This window comes from Cynocephalus volans, chromosome 2, assembly GCF_027409185.1.
Source record: "Cynocephalus volans isolate mCynVol1 chromosome 2, mCynVol1.pri, whole genome shotgun sequence".
NCBI classification, from domain to species: domain Eukaryota; kingdom Metazoa; phylum Chordata; class Mammalia; order Dermoptera; family Cynocephalidae; genus Cynocephalus; species Cynocephalus volans.
Window position 1 is genome coordinate 132,333,244 of NC_084461.1, and position 17,029 is coordinate 132,350,272.

Below are 17,029 nucleotides of genomic sequence, written 5' to 3' on the forward strand. Positions count from 1 at the left end.
ACTGGTATGATACAGCTTCTTTGGCTTGTTTGTCATGTTCCTGGGGACATATTCATGATGAGCAGAATGCGGGAACCACCCTAGGTTTTATTTCCACACCCAAGCTATCCCCCAGAGGGAGTCATCTGTGCCGTTGGCTGATTACCTCCCTAGCATGCACATCCTCCCTAGCTGCAGTTTTGGTCGTGTGCTCCTCGGCTCTGGGAGCTTCTCCTGGGAGTTCTCTTTGAGGATTGGCTGGACTGGCACCGGGGAAGGAGTTTGGTCCTCAGGTAGTAATCTCACCATGGGGATCTTTGCTGAGAGCTGAACTGCTCTCATTTGGGCACCATCTGATGTGTCCCAAGGGGAGCTTGGTTCAGGTCAGAGATCCAGCCCATGGCTTTAGCAGGCAGTAGTGTCAGCTGTACTTCCTGTGGTCCCTGGCTCCCCACCTGCCCTGTTGTGGTTAGTACCTTTCTCTTCAACCTCACCACTTCCTCCCTAGATGGGCCATCACATACTCTTACCTGGGTATTTCTAACAGCTATTCCTGATCCTTAGTTTAGTCTCAACATGGTATTAATCTTTTTTTTTTTTTTAATTAATAGACTTTATTTTTTAAGAGCACTTTTAGATTTATAGAAAAATTCTGTAAAAAGTACAGGGAGTTCCCTTATACCCCCTATCGCCCTACATAGAGTTAACCCTATTAGTAACATCTTGCATTAGTGTGGTACATTTATTATAATTGATGAATGAATATTAACATATTATTAGTAATTAAAGTCCATAGCTTACATTAGGGTTCACTCTTGGTGTTGTACGTTGAATGGGTTTATTTTATTTTATTTTTTGGCAGCTGGCCAGTATAGGGATCCGGACGCTTGACCTGGGTGTTAAAAGGCTGTGCTCTAACCAACTGAGCTAATGGGCCAGCCCCATTCTATGGATTTAGACAAATGTATAATGACATGTGTTCTCCATTGTAGTATTATCCAAAGTATTTCCACTGCCCTAGAAATCCTCTGAGCTCTGCCCATTCATTCCTCCCTCCCTCCCAGCCCCTGGAAACAACTGATCTTTTTATTGTTTCCACAGTTTTCCCTTTTCCAGAATGTCATATAAGTGAAATCATACATTGTGTAGCCTTTTCAGAGTGACTTCTTTCATCTAGCAATGTGCATTTAAGCTTCCTCCATGTCTTTTCCTGGGTTGATAGATCATTTCTTCTTCTTTTTTTTTTTTTTAATAGCTGAATGATATTCTCTTCTATAGATATAGCCCAGTTTGTTTATCCATTCACCTATTGAATGAAGGACATCTTAGTTGTTTCCAAGTTGTGGCAATTTTGAATAAAGCTACTATAAACCTTCATGAGCAGTTTTTAAATCTTTTTAAAAACTTTTTTATTGTGGTAAGATATACATAACATAAAATGTACCATTTTAATGACTTTTAAGTGTACAGCTCAGTGGCATTAAGTACATTCACATTGTCATGCAACCATCACCGTCATCCATCTTTGGAACTTTTTCATCAACCTAAACTGAAACTCTGTGCCCATTAAATAGTAGCCAGTTCCAGGTAACCAGTATTCTGTCTTCTTTTTGACTATAACTATTCTAGGTACATCCTGTAAGTGGGATCATACAATATTTGTCCTTCTGTGCCTGGCTTATTTCACTTAGCATAAATTTTTTAAACTTTTTATATTGAACACTGTTGAAATAATTTTAGACTTACAAAAACATTACAAAAATAGTAGAGAGTTTCAGTTTTCTCTTCATCCAGCTTCCCCTCATTTTAACATCTTGCATACAGTATCCAAAGTACAGTCATCAAAACCAGAAATTAACATCAATGCAATACTATTAACTACTCTACAGACCTTATTCAAATTTCACCAGTTTCCTATTAATGTCCTTTCTCTGGTCCAGGATCCAATCCAGGATATCACATTTAATTTTATTGTCATATTTCCTTTGTCTTCATCAGTCTGTGACAGTTGTTCAGTCTTTTTTTGTTTGTCATGACAATAACACTTCTAAAGAGTCCAGTCCAGATATTTTGTAGGATATCCCTCATTTGAGGTTTTCAATTATTAAAATCAAAATTATTTTATATATTTTCTAAAGCTTTATACATAAAATTTTATATTTTATAATATTTTATATAATTTATAAAATTAGAATTATTTTCATTATTAAATTGAAGTTATGCATTTTTGGCAAGAATACCACAGGCTCAATGTCCTGTCCTTCCCAGTGCATCATATCAGGGGGCACATGATGTCACTATACCTTCTTACTTAGAATAATGTTCACTTGGGTCACATAGCTAAGGTAGTAGCTAAAGTTTTTACACTGTGAAATTACTATTTTTCCCTTTGTAGTTAATAGATATCTTAAAGAGAGAAACTTTGATATTATGCAACTGTCCTGTTTTTTTCTTAAACTTTAGCCCACTAGTTTTAGCATCCATCAGTGGTTCTTGCTTGCAACAGTCATTATTGGCTTTCAGCTGACAGAGCTAGGAAATATATGAAAGTATACTAACACACACGTATACACATATCTACATTTCTTTCCATACCTATCCATATAGGTGCATACACACACACACACACATACATATATATATGGTCTTCAAAAAGTTCACAGAAAGATTGTATTATCTTTTAATTTTATTTTTCCACAGATTTGTGAGGTACCCTCCTATATATATTTAAAACCATGAGTTCATACTGATATCTCCAATTCCAATCCAGTATCACAGGATTCACTCTAGCCGTCCATCTTTTCTTATTTGTAAGCTGGCAGTCGTTATCCACAATGTATTTACTCGTTTGTTCAAAGTTAGCATACAAGAGCTGGCTGGTTAGCTCAGTTGGTTAGAGCGTGGTGCTGATAACATCAAGGTCTGGGGTTTGATCCCTGCACTGGCCAGCAAACAAAACAGAAACACAAAGTTAGTGTAAACTGTCTTCAGAATTACTAGCCTGTACCCCTGTGAAAAACAGTTCATGTCAGTTTCTTCACCGCACTTTTCAGTGTGGTTATTCTATTCATTTGCAGTAGAGTCAGGTTCATTCTTTACTGTTTGTATTCCGTTTGGGGTTGCCCTCCACATCCTGGTTGGTCTTAATTATGTATTTATTTTGGGAACATGTGAAACATTACCATAGTTCTGAGAGCTGGCGCCATAAGAGAGCTGTTTTCAGCGAATCACTGCTCCCCTCACCCCTACCGTGCCATCCGGTGCCCTCATTCTTCCCGCCCTGTTCCACCCACCCCGCATAAGTAACCAACCTCATTCATTTCTGATTTTAAAATACACAGCACTTCACAAATTTGCATATCAGTCTTGTGCAGGGGCCATGCTAATCTTCTCTATGTTGTTCCAACTTCAGTGTATGTGCTGCTGACGCTGAGCACCAGAGTGAACCTATTAAACAGAAATCAGATCACATCACCCCTACTCAAAGCCCTGCATGATCTGGCTTCAGTTTCCTGTTATTTCCTCTACTTTACACCCTGGCCTGCTAGGCTCCAGCCACACTTGCCTTCTTGCTGTTGCCCTCATGCCAAGCCCTCTCCTGCCTCAGGGCCTTTGCATCTGCCCTTCTATAAGCCTAGACTAGTGCTCTTCCCCAGATGTTCCCAGGCCTGGTTCCCTCTAGTCTCTCATAGACATTCACATCTTCACAGAGGCCTTCCTCAAACAGATCCTCCACCACCCTCTAACTCTTTCTTTGGCTTTATTTTAATTTGTGGCACTTATCACAACCTGACACATGTAAGGTATTTATTTATTTTCTGTCTTTCCCATTAGAGGCAGGGCCTTTGTTTCATTCACAGAGCTTAGCAGAGTGCCTGTCACTTAGTCAATAAACAGCAGTTGATAACTATTTGGTGAATGAAGTTTATGTCAGGTACTTTACATGCATTATTTTATTTAATCCTCACAAAAACACTTGGAGGTGAGCACTATTTTTATTCCCATTCTATAGATGAGAAAATGGAGGGTCAGAGGGTCAAACACATGGCCCAGGTTACACAATTGGAAATGAGTTGCCTGGAGATCTGACCCTGGTTCCCTAACACCAGAGCCCACGCTCACAACCCCCTGTAATGTGCCCAAGCATGTCTTTGTAAACTGGGGCTTCGTAGTTGTACTCGCCACACACAGACAAAAGGAGCTGATGGTTACAAGTGTGTTTTGTAAACTGTAAAGCATTGTCCAACTGTGAGCCTTATTAATATTATTGCAGTGACCAGAGCTACCATTGATTAAGTACCCACATGTACCTGCCTGAGCTCTACATCATACTGTCACTTAATCCACAGCAGCCTTAGGAAACTTAGATGAAAAAACAGAGACTTGAGAGGATGAGGTAACTTGCCCACAGTGACTCACTGGTTAAGCCTGGCAGTCTCACTGCTGAGCTGGAGAGGCTCCCTCACTGCCTCCCTGTTCCAAGCAAGGGGACATGCAGGTGTGCCCTTGACAACTCTTTGTTGCTTGTTCCCCATCAGGTAACCTATTCCTGGAATTCCAAGAGGAGTTTGAGCGAGTCTATAAAGTCTACTGTACCAGCTACGACCAGGCCTTGCTGCTGGTGGAGGCATACCAGAAGGAACCAGAGCTGCAGCAGCAGATCCAGGACATCATTGTGGCAGTGGTGTGAGTAGGGCGCCCACTGAGCGCTCACTCCTGCCCCACTGATCCGGGCTCAGGGCAGTGACAGTCTCACCCCCACTTGGTGCTGCTAGTGCCTCTTCACTATCGGTGCCTATGTCAGGCAGAAGAGACCAGGCCATGCTGCAGAAGATAGACAGCTCCCAAATCCCAGAAGTTTCAAACAACAAAGGTTTATATCTTCCTTGTGCTCCCTATGGCAGTTTGACCTGGGGCTCTTCTCTTTATTATCCTCATTCCAGGACACAAGCTCACAGCAGCCACTGCCTGGAATATTGCCAGTAACTGTGGCAAAGAAAAAAAAAAGAGCTCTGGAGGTTTTAACGCTGGTAACTAAATGCTCCAGTCAGTCCAGAAGTGATGAGTGTTGCTTCTCATAATTCATTGGCCGGGGCTAATCTCAGCTTTGTCCAACTACCAGGAGGCAGGGCATGTCCAGAAGCAAAAAGCAGAAACATCTGGCTAAGAGCACTCATGACTACCACTGGGAAGGGCAGTGAGATGGTGGGAACCATTTGTTGTAAGCAACAGTGGTGAGAAGCAGGTGTGCATCACCTTGGGAGCCCTGTCTATAGGTGGCTGACATCCTGCCACATAGAAAAGGGTCAGAACTGCCCCTGGTGGCCTCAGAGCCTAAAGTTGGCAGGCGGTGGAAGCTCCAAGTAGAGATATGTAGGGAACATCTTTTTTTAATTTAAATTTTTGAATGGGTAACACAGTCACATGATTCCAAAACTTTAAAACATCAAAATTTATATAATAAAAAAACTTTTCAATCCCGTCTTTTCATCTATCCAACTGCTACCCCCAAAGTTAAAGTGACTACTTTTAAATTTTGTATATTTACATTTACTTTTAAATTTTGTATCTTTAACAGAGTTACTTTTTGCATATACAAGCAATTACAAACATATACTCTTATTTTCTTATTTTCCCAACTTTTAAATGAAAGTTTGTATACTTTTTATTTCACATATATATATCTTGGAGGTCTTTCCGTTTCAACACATAACATTCATGAGTCTTTCAGTGGCTGCACACTCTTCCACCAGGTGACTGTTCCACAGTTTATTACATCGGTCTCTTTTGATGGACATTTGGATTTTTTCCTATTCTTTTCATATTACAGGCAGTGCTACTATGACTATTCATGAACATATGTCATTTTAGTCTTGTGAAAGTATATCTGTAAGGTAAATTTCCAGAAGTGGAATTGCTAGGTCAAAGGAAATTAATAATTTTGATAAATATTGTAAAATTTCCCAATTTATATTCCCATCAGCAACATACTAGGGTATCTGTTTCCCCACAGCCTTGCCAGCAAAGTTTGCAATCAAACTTTAGAATATTTGCCATTGGGATAGGTGAAAAATGGTGTCTCAATATGGTTTTATTTTGCATTTATCTTATGATTAAGTTGATTATCTTTTGGTATATCTAAGAATCATTTGTATGCCTTTTCCAATGAATTATTCTTCTTTCCTGTTTTAAGAAGGGTTACATCTTCCCTAGGACTGCTACTTCTTGTTACCTCCCCTCCTCCTCCTCTCCCTTATCTTTCTCTCACTCTTCAATCCCCCCTCCTTTTCAAGTACTCATGTCCTAGCCCCTACCTGCTTCCAAAAAAAAATTTTCCCATTTTCCCCTTTGATTTATCCCTTCATAGGTCTTATAAACTTAGGCTTTTGCAAGCATCAGTAAATACATTGCTACAGGAATGAGGCAGATGACAGAAATGAGGGAAGCAAGGTGCCAGATGTGGGACAAAAGGGAAGAGTGGAGACTGTGGCAAACCACAGGCAAGAGACACTGTGTAGAGTACAACTGCAGCACAGCCCTAACTGACTGTTGCTGTGTCAAGTAGCTTTTGCTAAATAACAAACCACCCCAAAATGTAGTGACTTAAAACCATTAGCCAAGCTCCAGGGCACCCTTGGTGACAGCAGATGGTCAGTGTAGGCGTGTCCTGCCAGGTAATCCCACCCCTGCAGCTTCTGAGGGGGCTCCCAACTGCTCTGCCTATTCTTAGCCTCATGGCTAATCTTTTCTGGACATTTGGTCTAAAGATTTCTGATTAGGAAGAAGAGCAAGAGGCCCGGGTGCTATCAGGGAGGGGCCAGAGAATGGTCCTGAGCAGCATCTGTGAGTTGTCTTAGAGGAAGCATACTAGGACAGTTGAGGTTTAAAACCCTCCTGGGTTTCTTGGAAGCTGAACCTAAGGGCAACTGGTCAAGGAAAGACTGTTGGAACCTATTCTGAGATGCCATTGACCTGGGGGACTCATGATGAAATTCGAGACATCATCAAGAAGGGAACTACAAATAGCCATCCATGTATCAACAGTATGTCTGTAAGGGACCTCAACACCATTAGTTCTAGTGTTTTATTTTTTACTTTTTTATCAGAGTGGAGATGTCAAGTAGGCAGTTGAATGTGTGAGTCTGGAGCTCTGGACAGAAGCTGGAAGTAGAGATCTGAGTCTGGGATGTGTTTAAAGCCATATGACTAAATGAGGTCCCTAAGACACTCAGTGGAGAGAGAGAGAGGAGAGGATGTCCCAGGACACTCTGGCATTGGAAAGAGGCCAGCAGAGGAGGCTGAGAGAGTGGCCTGTGGAGTTTGAGGAGAAGCAGGACAGAGGGTGTCTCTGGGGCCAAAAGCAGAAAGTGTTTCAAGAAAGAGGGAGTGGCCAGCCATGTTGGTGTTGAGAGGCTGAGTAAGCTGAAGGCAGAGAACTGACCACTGGATTTGGTGCAGATAGGAATCAAGGTGAAGAGCTGGCACTGCCCGTCTAGCTTCTAGACCTTACAAATTACAGATGAGGAAACAGAGGACCACAGAGGGGGGTTGACTTGGCTGAGTTCACACAGTGAATTAAATGACAGAGTTGGGACTAGATCCCAGGCCCCCTAGTGTCCTAAAGGGTGGGCTTTACCTGCCTGATACGAGCCTTCTCCCTCAGGCCGCAAGCTGGACGTTCAGGCCTGAGTTTCTTACTGGTAATCCCTCTGCAGAGGATTACCAAGTACCCACTGCTGCTGCAGAAAATCCTGGAGAACACGCTCCCTGATGCCAGTGCCCACCCTGTCCTTCAAAGGGCAACATCTGCCCTCCAGGACGTGAATGCCAACATCAATGAGTACAAGATGCGCAAGGAAGTGGGTAAGAATCGGGGAATTTAGGGGATACATAAGTGAGAATGCCTCCAGTTACAGAAAACTCATCTCAAACTGCTTCACCAATAAAGAGAATGTAGTGGCTCATGTAACTAGAGGTAATGTGGGCTTCAGATAGGGTTTGATCAAGGTGCTGGCTTAATTTCCCTGCACCTGTCTTGTCTCTGCTTTTAACTGTGTGTCAACTTCATCTTCAGGCTGGCTTCCCTCATAGTATTAAGTGGCTATTGTTGTTCTAAGACTCATATCTGCACACCACATCCTACAGGGTATGGATTTTTTTCCCCCTTATCCATAAAAATTAAATTGGAGCTTCACTCTTATCGGACCCATTTAGGTCAAGTGCTCATCCTGAACTAATCACAATTGTTGGGGTGCCATGAACTGATTGGCTTAGGCCTGGGTTATGAGCCCTTCTTTAAACGAATCACTGTTGCCAAGGAGATGGGATTATGTGAATTGGCTTATACCAGTCAGCTCCTGCCCCTTGAGCCAAAGTGAGATCCAACCGCATGGCTGCTACACTGTGGAGGAGAAATGAATACGGGGGTGGTGAAGAGCTGTGTATATTTGGAGGGAGTGAAGGGAATCCTGTCTCCCATGTTGTTAAAACAGAAAGGTTTGGAAAATGAAGCAGTGTCCCCAAGTATAGAGAAACTCAATTGCACAACCAAGACAATATAATAATGATAATTTAGCTAAATTTACTGAGGGCTAACTATGCCATGAATTTTCCTTCATTATCTTATTTGATCCTTGCACTAGCCCTCTGAGGTCGGCCCTGGTTCACAGTTGGGTAAAATGAGAGTTTATGTCAGTTGCTCCTGGTCACAGAGCTGATAAGGGACAAAAATCAGATTTCAAACTCAGACCTAGAGTCTGCACTACCATGCCGTACTATATCTGGTACCTTTGGATTCCCGCCCCCCCCTTACTTCTTCCTCCAGGTTGAGATGACATTGAGTCAGGAGTGGTAAGTATGGTTCCCAGCTGGTCTGGCTAAAACTGGCTGAGGGACCCCAGGCAAACTGTCTCTCACTGGGTTCTTCTTTAGAAAGTCCATTGAGACCCACTATCTTATGTGATCCAACAATCCTGTAAGGTGGCTAGCCTCATTTTACAGATGAGGAAACTGAGTCCCTAAGGGATGATGACTCACCAAAGTCAGGCAGGAAGCTTGCCAGCCAGAGCTCATGCCTGGAAGGACAGAGGAGCCTGAGCCCTGTGCTTTTTCTACGTGACTCACCATTCTGACGGAAGGCATCTTGTTGGAGCAGAGGGCCCAAGCAGGTGCCCAGCCAGGCATGCCAGTAATGCTTGCTGTCCTGGGTCAGCTTTGGTCACAGGTGCTCTCTCTCTTCTCTGTTGGTGCAGCCTCCAAGTACACCAAGGTAGAGCAGCTGACCCTGCGAGAGCGGCTGGCCCGCATCAACACGCACACCCTCTCCAAGAAGACCACACGGCTGAGCCAGCTGCTGAAGCAGGAGGCAGGACTGGTGCCCAAGGTGAGCACTGGCCCAGGAGGCCGAGCCTTTGCAGTGGGTGGGGCAGGAGGCTTAGGCTCCTCTCAGGAGTGAGGCAACTGAGGCTGAGAGAGTGAGGCGCCAGGAAGAGGCAGTTGGCATCCCCACCTGATTTTGTGGAGCCAGTGTAGGACTTTCTCAACTGCATCTTGTGTTACTCTTTCTCTGGGGCCTCTTTACCCAGATAGGAGAGCCAGTCCCTGGGTCTGGGTAAAGAATCAGCCTCAAATATGCTAGCAGTGGCTCAGGTTGATTGAGTATTTCTTCTGAACCAGGTGTTATTTGATCCACACAATGAAGTAGGTGTTCTTATTATCCCCATTTTGCAAAGAAGAAAATAATACTCAGAGAGGGTAAAACACTTGGCCATGGTTGCACAGCTAGGAGGTGAATGAAGTCAGGACTCATATGTTTGTATGTCTGATTCCATGGTCTGACTGTAAAACACTGACATATACTGCCCTTTAACCATCCCACTCAGCTTTGGTACTGGAGGAACCAGCTCTGGTGGGTGGATCTGTGGAAAGTTTGTCCCTAGTGAAGACTTGGGACAAGGAATCTGGGTATACACTGCCCCACGTGGATCTTCTCAGCCCTCACGCATAACTTTACTTTCAGATGAAAGACAAGGAATTTGATGATTTGGGGGAGAGGTTCCAATGGGTGTGTCTGTGTGTGACTGAGCTGAGGAACAATGTGGCTGCTTACCTGGATCATCTGGAGGTGAGGACCTTGCAGAGTTAATAATGGGTGGGTCGGAGCTGGGTTACCTGGACAGGAGGCATGTGGGGCACAGTCCACAGGTTGGCAAAGGCACCAGCTACAGGAACCAAATAGATGAGGTCATTCAGTCTCTGGCTACTGGCCAGAAGAGAGCGGGCAAGGACTGCTCAGCCTGCAGGTTGCTAGGCTGGGGGCAGGTTCTGAGCCCACTGGGGTTCCCATGGGGCAGTGTCAAGATTCACTGGGGTCAGAGGGACCCTACCAGACCAATACCTATAGCAGGGGAGACAAAATCAGGTGGCTAAAGGGGCCAGGCAGGTAATAGTATCCAGTGAAATGTGCAGGTCATAGGCAATACAATGCAATAGGAGCCTAATGTCTCACATGCTGTTTATGAGACGTTTCCAGGACACGTAAGTATAAAATAATATTTGGAATTTGAATGGCTGAATGAATGAATAAAATCTAAAGGGGCAACTATTACTCAGCTCTGGGGGGGTTGTTGCTGTGGGAATGTGCTGTGTGGCCAGTTCTGATTTTAAGAAAAAACAACAACCACCTGGAAATTCAGACTTTTAGGTGAAGTCTCCTGATATGTCAGTGCAAGCAACTAATTAAATAAAAATTTAAATACTATGCAGGCCCAAGCAAATATATCTCTACAAACTGAATTCAGCCCACAGGGCCACCAGTGTGCATGTCCCTCCCGCACGTCACTTTCCTCAAGCCAAAATCCTCCTCCGTTCTCGTCATCAGTGCTGACTCGGTCCATCCACGCTGCCCCCTTTACACGTTTTGTTCTCAGTCACATCCATTTATGCAAACTCCTTGGTCAGAGATGATCATGGACTCTATAGATAAAGGGATTTAGGGTGGCATTATTGGAAGTATTTAAAAGGAAAGAGGCTGTAGTTCCACACCCCTGTGTGTGGGTCAGATCCCCTGCTTGTTCATGCTGCACCCTGTGCTCATCCTCAGTGGAAGGATCTGAGGAGCCAGGATCCTGGTATAGCACAGTGAGCCAGAAGGGGGAGATGTGCAGGGCCATGTCATGAAAAAGGAAGGAGGGGCCTGCAGGTTCTGGGTCTTGAGAGAGATAAACCAGAGGACATGAGAGATCATCTGGTTTTGCTGGGCAGGATGAATATCTGGAAGCCTTAAGGCTGTGTTTCCGTACACTCAGGACTTACACGACAGATGCATTGTTAACATGGAATACCAAAGTGAGGAAGGGATTCCCTCTCTTAATTCTCTGAGTCAAGCAAAAGCCTTTTTGCTGATACATCTTTAACATGTGCAGAATGAGTCTCAGGCTGGGAGTCTTCAGCAGGCAATGATATTCACACAGCATTGAATATCATTGCTTTGTTTTTATAGCAATTATTTTTACATGCCTGTCTATGACAATTGTTACTGGTTTTCCCTTTATGGTAGTGTAATAAGGAGTTTTTTTTTTTTTTTTTTTAATGCATTGATTTTAATAGAGATGGTTAGTTGATTTAATTGAAAAATCGTAATAGAAATGTAGAATATAGATGTGGCAAAAAAAAAATCAGAAAAGTGGCACACAAATGTGTGAAGTTTGGGAAGCACTGGGATAAGGAGAAAGACATTGGCTCTGTATAAGGAAGAACTTTCTAATCACCCAAGTTGTGCTAGGAAAGAATAGGCTGGGTGCTTCCCTGTCACTGGGGGTGTGTAGAGAGCCCGGACGACCTCTTCAGGAGGTATGGTGGAGGGGATTCAGGCATAAGATGGCTACGATGGGCCGTGACCAGATGTCTCCTGTTGGCCCTGGATCCAGGCTCTCTTGCGCTTCAGACCACATGAATACAATCTGGACATCCCCGAGGGGCCCATGGTGCAGTATTGCAACCTGGCGAGAGACCTTCAGCTGGAGGCCTTCCTGGAGTTTGTGAGTGGCACTTTTCTATTCTCCTTTCTTGGTTAGGCAGGCAGCAGAGCCTACAAGAATCATATTTAGAAGTCAGGCACTTTACAGAATTGTCATATCCACAACTGCCCTGCATGGTCAGCAGGGCAGAGATGATTATTAGTGCATTTTACTGATAAAAATAGCCCCAGCTAACATTTATGGAGGCTCACTATCTGCCAGGCACTGTGCTAAGCCCTTTACATTCTTTACCTCATCTAATCATCACCACATGGCTTTGGGGGTAAATACTATGAATAGCTCCATTCTGCATATGGGTGCTTGAGCTCAGAGAGGGTGACCTCCTTGGTTATTTATACACATGGTCAGTAGTGAGCAGGGATCTGAGCCCTAAAGACTATGCTCTGGACCACTGCTCTTACCTAAATCTTCAAGATCTTTGCACAGTAGTGATACTAGGAAGTGATATATATTGAATACCTACTCTATGCCAGGCACTCTGTTAAGCTTGTTACGTGCATCGTCCCCATTTTTCCAATCAGCAGGTTGAGGCCCAGAGAGGTTAGATAACATGCTGCAGGTCACAGCTCATCATTGGGGGTGGGACTCGTACCCAGGCCTGCCTGCCTCCAAAGCTCCTTCTCCCAGCCCTGCCCTCTGCCTCGTTTCCTGACTCCCAAGCTCACCTCTCCCTGCAGAAGCAGCGGCTGGAAAGCCTGGTGTGGCGGCCACTCTGCAGCCTGGCCAAAGCCCTGGTCGGCCCTCAGAACCTGATCAAGAAACGTCTGGGCAAATTGCTGGATTTTGAGCGGGTGGAAGAGAAGCTGTTGGAGGTGGGCAGCATGACCTATGAGGAGGAGGCGGCCCGCCACACATACCAGGCACTCAATGCCCTGCTAGTGGCTGAGCTGCCACAGTTTAACCAACTGGTTGTGCAGTGGCTTGGCCAGATCCTGCGCACGTTTGTGGCCCTCCAGGGGGACCTTGCAAAACAAGTGCTGCAGAGGGCAGCGGGCGTCATGGCCCAGGTAAGGCTTCTGGGACTGGGGCACCTCTGGGGAACAGCCAGGCAAGGCCTTGCAGCCCCTTCAGCCAGCTGTTTGTAGGGGCTGGGCCTTCCAAACAGGCCATCAGACGCTTAGGAGGAGGTAGCGGGGACCTTCTGGGTCTCTCTCATGCCTGTTCTCCTTCCATTAGTGGAGTCAGACCATGAAAGCAAGGATAGGACTAGGACTCCAGGCCATACCCAGCTTCTGGGACTCAGAAGCAATAAAAGGCTTTGCTGGGGAAATAGCAGAACTTGGAACCAATCCCTGTAGTGTATTAGAAGTTGGTGAGAGACAGAAGCTCTCTCTACACCATCTCTCACCTGAAGCCACACAATAGGAGGCTTTGAACCCTGGCAGTTCAAATCCAGAGCCTGGGCTCTGAACCACAACACTCAAGAACCCATAAAAGGAGCTACTAGGTGAAAGCATAAATAGGTTCCAAAGAGGTTTGGACAAATCTCCAAGTGCAAACTTTAGTTTTGGAATTTTGAAAACTAGAGGTGATATAGGAAAGAATACTGAACCACTTCTAGATCTTGCTCTCTGATGTCAACATGAGAGCTAAATAGCTTGTGGATCCGACTTTGGGAGCAATTCAGCACTCCTCATACCATACGCTGTCTCCTGTGTTCACGTTCCCCAGCTCAGCTTTCCCCATCCAATTCTTTGCATGAAAATTCCTCTAAGAGTTGCCTTCCCCTCCCATAGTCCCTCCCGTTCAGCACACTGCTCTGTGTGTGACCACATTCCCTTTGTGCAGACTCCTTCCTCAGCCTGCAACACCCTCTCCATTGTCCCCCAACTTCTGCTAAGCACTTGCCAGAGATTGCCTTCTGCTGGAGTGATCAGTGAAGGTGTTTCTCCTTAGACAGGAGGGCTGGGCTGTGGACTCTTCTTCTTTTTGGCACACACAGTGTTAAGTATAGAGTAGGGTCTCAGACATTCGTTTTGAATTGAATTAGGCCTGTGCCATCTGCAAAAATAGGCATTTATCCTTCCTGAAGGCAGAGGAGTAAATCTGATGAGGGGATCTTTTCACTGTCCTCTAGCCCTCTAGTTTTCCCTCTCGGGCTTCCAAACCTCTTTGTGTTTAGGCTGGGATGTGCAGGTCTGAGGAGTGTTATGGGATGCTGGCAGGGGGGAGGTCAAGCTTTTAAAAGCAGAGGGTGAGAGCATGTCCTGATTGGTCCTGCCCTGTAGACTGTGAGGGCCTGACAGACAGCGATTGCTGCCAACCTGCCTTATCTTGTGGTCCATTCACCTGGAGTTGACCCGGTGGAGCCTGGGAAAGCCCTGCGTGGTAGAAACCTCAGTTTCTCTGCATCCTGGGGGAAGGGGAGCAAGGAAGAAAGGCTCTAGGTCAGAACCAAGTGCAGTGAGTTTGGTGACAAGCAGAGAGGATATGTCTTTGTTAGCTGAGGGGTTTTACTCACTCTTAGGTTGTCTGATGAGAATGAAGGAGATCCTTAACAGGGTCAAGGTCTCAGGATGGATCATTACTCAAAAGTCATTGGGTTGCAAGTAATGTGAACCCAAACCAAGCCAGCTTGAACATAAAGAAGAATATGTTGACTTGCATAACTGGGAGGACTTGGAGGGGATCAAGCCGCGGGCATGGTGACATTCAGTACAAATAATGTTGTCAGGGCTCAGGCTTTCTCTCCATCTCCTGCATCTGTTTTCCTCTCTGGGTTGGCTTTATTCTCAGACAGGCTTTTTCTGCATGGTGGGAGAGATGGCTACTGACGGCTCTAAGTATATACCTCATGTCTCATAATCCAAAGGAAGAGTGATTTTCTTGTCCTCAGCCTTCATGTACTAAATCTGATGGGAATAGAGATATCATCAAGATGTCAAAATAGGTGGTCCCCAGTGCCACTCTCTCCCACAACCAATCACTTTACAACTATTAAAAAGCAAAGACTGCCAACCTGGGATCTCTGGAGCTTGGGGGAAGAAGAGGAGAGATCTGTGGAGTTCATGAATGAGAAAAAGCTGAGCCAAGATAAAGAAGGGACCCTTCAACTGTTTCAAGCCCCTTCTGTTTCGGGGCCAGCCCCAGTGAAGGGCGGGAAGAAGTTGTAGCAAATGGAGCAGAAGCTATCAAAAGCCACAGCCGTGCCCATTCCATGAAATTGCTTGGAGTCTGCAGGGTAGGAGAGAGCCTCAGAGGGCACCATACCAGTCCCAGACCAGTAAGACCACTGACAGGTTTCCTGTGGACTCACATAGGAGTGAGGGGCTGCAGCCAACCAAAGAAAGGAGACTCTCAGAGGCCAGTGAGTCATCACGAAGGACTGACACATGGCCCGCCTCATGGGAAGCATTTGGAGTGCAGGGGGGAGGCTGGCTCACCTGGGGAACATTGGGGTGCAGCGTTGGCAGCTGATTTGCCTTCCGATTGGCACAGGCCCATAGAGTAGAGACTGGCAGGGTGATAGAACTACAGTTTGCTGGAAAGATTCAGTTGTGGGCCAGAATTTCCACACAGCCCATGTGTATCTAGCCTCACAAGACCCAGAAGTGAACAAAAGGTCAACTATTAAAATCTGAGCTGCACAAAAAGCCTTCCCCAGAGAATCAGCAACAAAAGAACAATTCAGCATAACCACAGGGCACAAGTTCTGGTCCCCTCAGGAAGTTCCCTCAGTTCTAGAATTAACCAAAGAACAACAAATTAGTTCCAGTGCAGAGTTTAAGTGGTGATGGTGGATAATAATCCAATACTGAACTGAAAAATAAAATCTCTGATATTAACCAGTAAAGGTCTTATACCACCAAAGAACACCTATAAAACCTAGAAGAGGTAGCAGTCGCCTCAAATGCCCAGGCATCAATGTAAAGACACAAAGATTGAGAAAGAACAGAGAAATGTGACACCATCAAAGGAAACAAACCAGCCATCAGCAATAGACCCAGAGGAACAGAGGATTTATGAAATGTCTGACAGAGAATTCAGAATAACCCTCTTAAGGATGTTCAGGGAGTCACAAGAAAATACAGATAGAAAGTTAAATAATATCTGGAGAACAACCCAGGAGCAGAATGAGAAACTTGATAAAAGAATTGAATCAATTTTTTAAAATGCAAATTCTAGCAATAAAGAATACATTATCTGAACTGAAAAACTTGATGGAAAGCTTCAACAGCAGACTTAATCAAGCTGAGGAAAAAAATCAGTGAGCTTGAAGATAAAACATATGAAATTATCAAGTCAGAGGAGCAAAAAGAAAAAAGAATAAGAAAAATTGAAACAGAAATACAGCAAATACAGGACTCCCTCAAGGGAAATAACCTCTCATAATTGGCATATCCAAAGGAGAAGAAACAGAAAGAGATGTAGAAGACATATTCAAGGAAATAATGGCAAAAATTTCCCAAGTATAGAGAAAGATGACAGCATCCAAGTACAGAAAGCTCAGAGGTCACCAACCAAACTCAATCCAAGGAGGAACAACCCCAAGGCACATCATAATCAAATTGTCAAAAACCAAAGACAAAGAAAGGATACTGAAAACAGCAAGGAAAAAGAAACATTCATAACATTCAACAGAGTTGCAATATGTCTATAAGTAGATTTCTCAGTAGAAACCCTACAGACCGGAAAAGAATGGGATGATATATTTAGAGTGATAAAGGAAAAAGACCGTCAGCCAAGAATTCTGTCTCTGGCAAAACTAACCTTCAAATATGAAGGAGAAACAAAGTCTTTCCTAGGCAAACAAAGCTAAGGGAATTCACCAATACTAGACCTGACTTATAAAAAATGCTAAGGGGAGTTTTTCAATGTGAAAGAAGATAATGCTAAGGAGCAACAAGAAAACATCTGAAGGTACATAACTTATGAGTAAAGACAACCTCAGAATACTCCATTATCATAAAGATGGTGAATTAACCACTTACATCCATAGTATGAAGACTAAAGGACAAACCTAACAAGACAACAACAAATACAGACACCATGTAAGAGAAAGGCAATATAAA

General features: G+C 44.4%; 1 protein-coding gene and 1 non-coding gene across 2 annotated transcripts in view; one reads left to right on the forward strand and one right to left on the reverse strand.

Annotated features, from left to right (window-relative positions):
• Window positions 1–17,029, forward strand: part of ARHGEF37 (Rho guanine nucleotide exchange factor 37) — a 46,643-nt gene that overhangs the window by 15,871 nt on the left and 13,743 nt on the right. Inside the window, exons 4-9 of the mRNA XM_063086766.1 lie at window positions 4,518–4,665; window positions 7,643–7,842; window positions 9,231–9,361; window positions 9,998–10,102; window positions 11,907–12,017; window positions 12,695–13,024. Of these exons, the coding sequence (XP_062942836.1) occupies window positions 4,518–4,665; window positions 7,643–7,842; window positions 9,231–9,361; window positions 9,998–10,102; window positions 11,907–12,017; window positions 12,695–13,024 (1,025 nt within the window). The remainder of the gene's footprint in view (window positions 1–4,517; window positions 4,666–7,642; window positions 7,843–9,230; window positions 9,362–9,997; window positions 10,103–11,906; window positions 12,018–12,694; window positions 13,025–17,029) is intronic.
• On the reverse strand, window positions 3,309–3,416 carry LOC134371308 (U6 spliceosomal RNA). Its single transcript, XR_010022748.1, has one exon. It is a non-coding gene; the product is annotated as a U6 spliceosomal RNA (small nuclear RNA).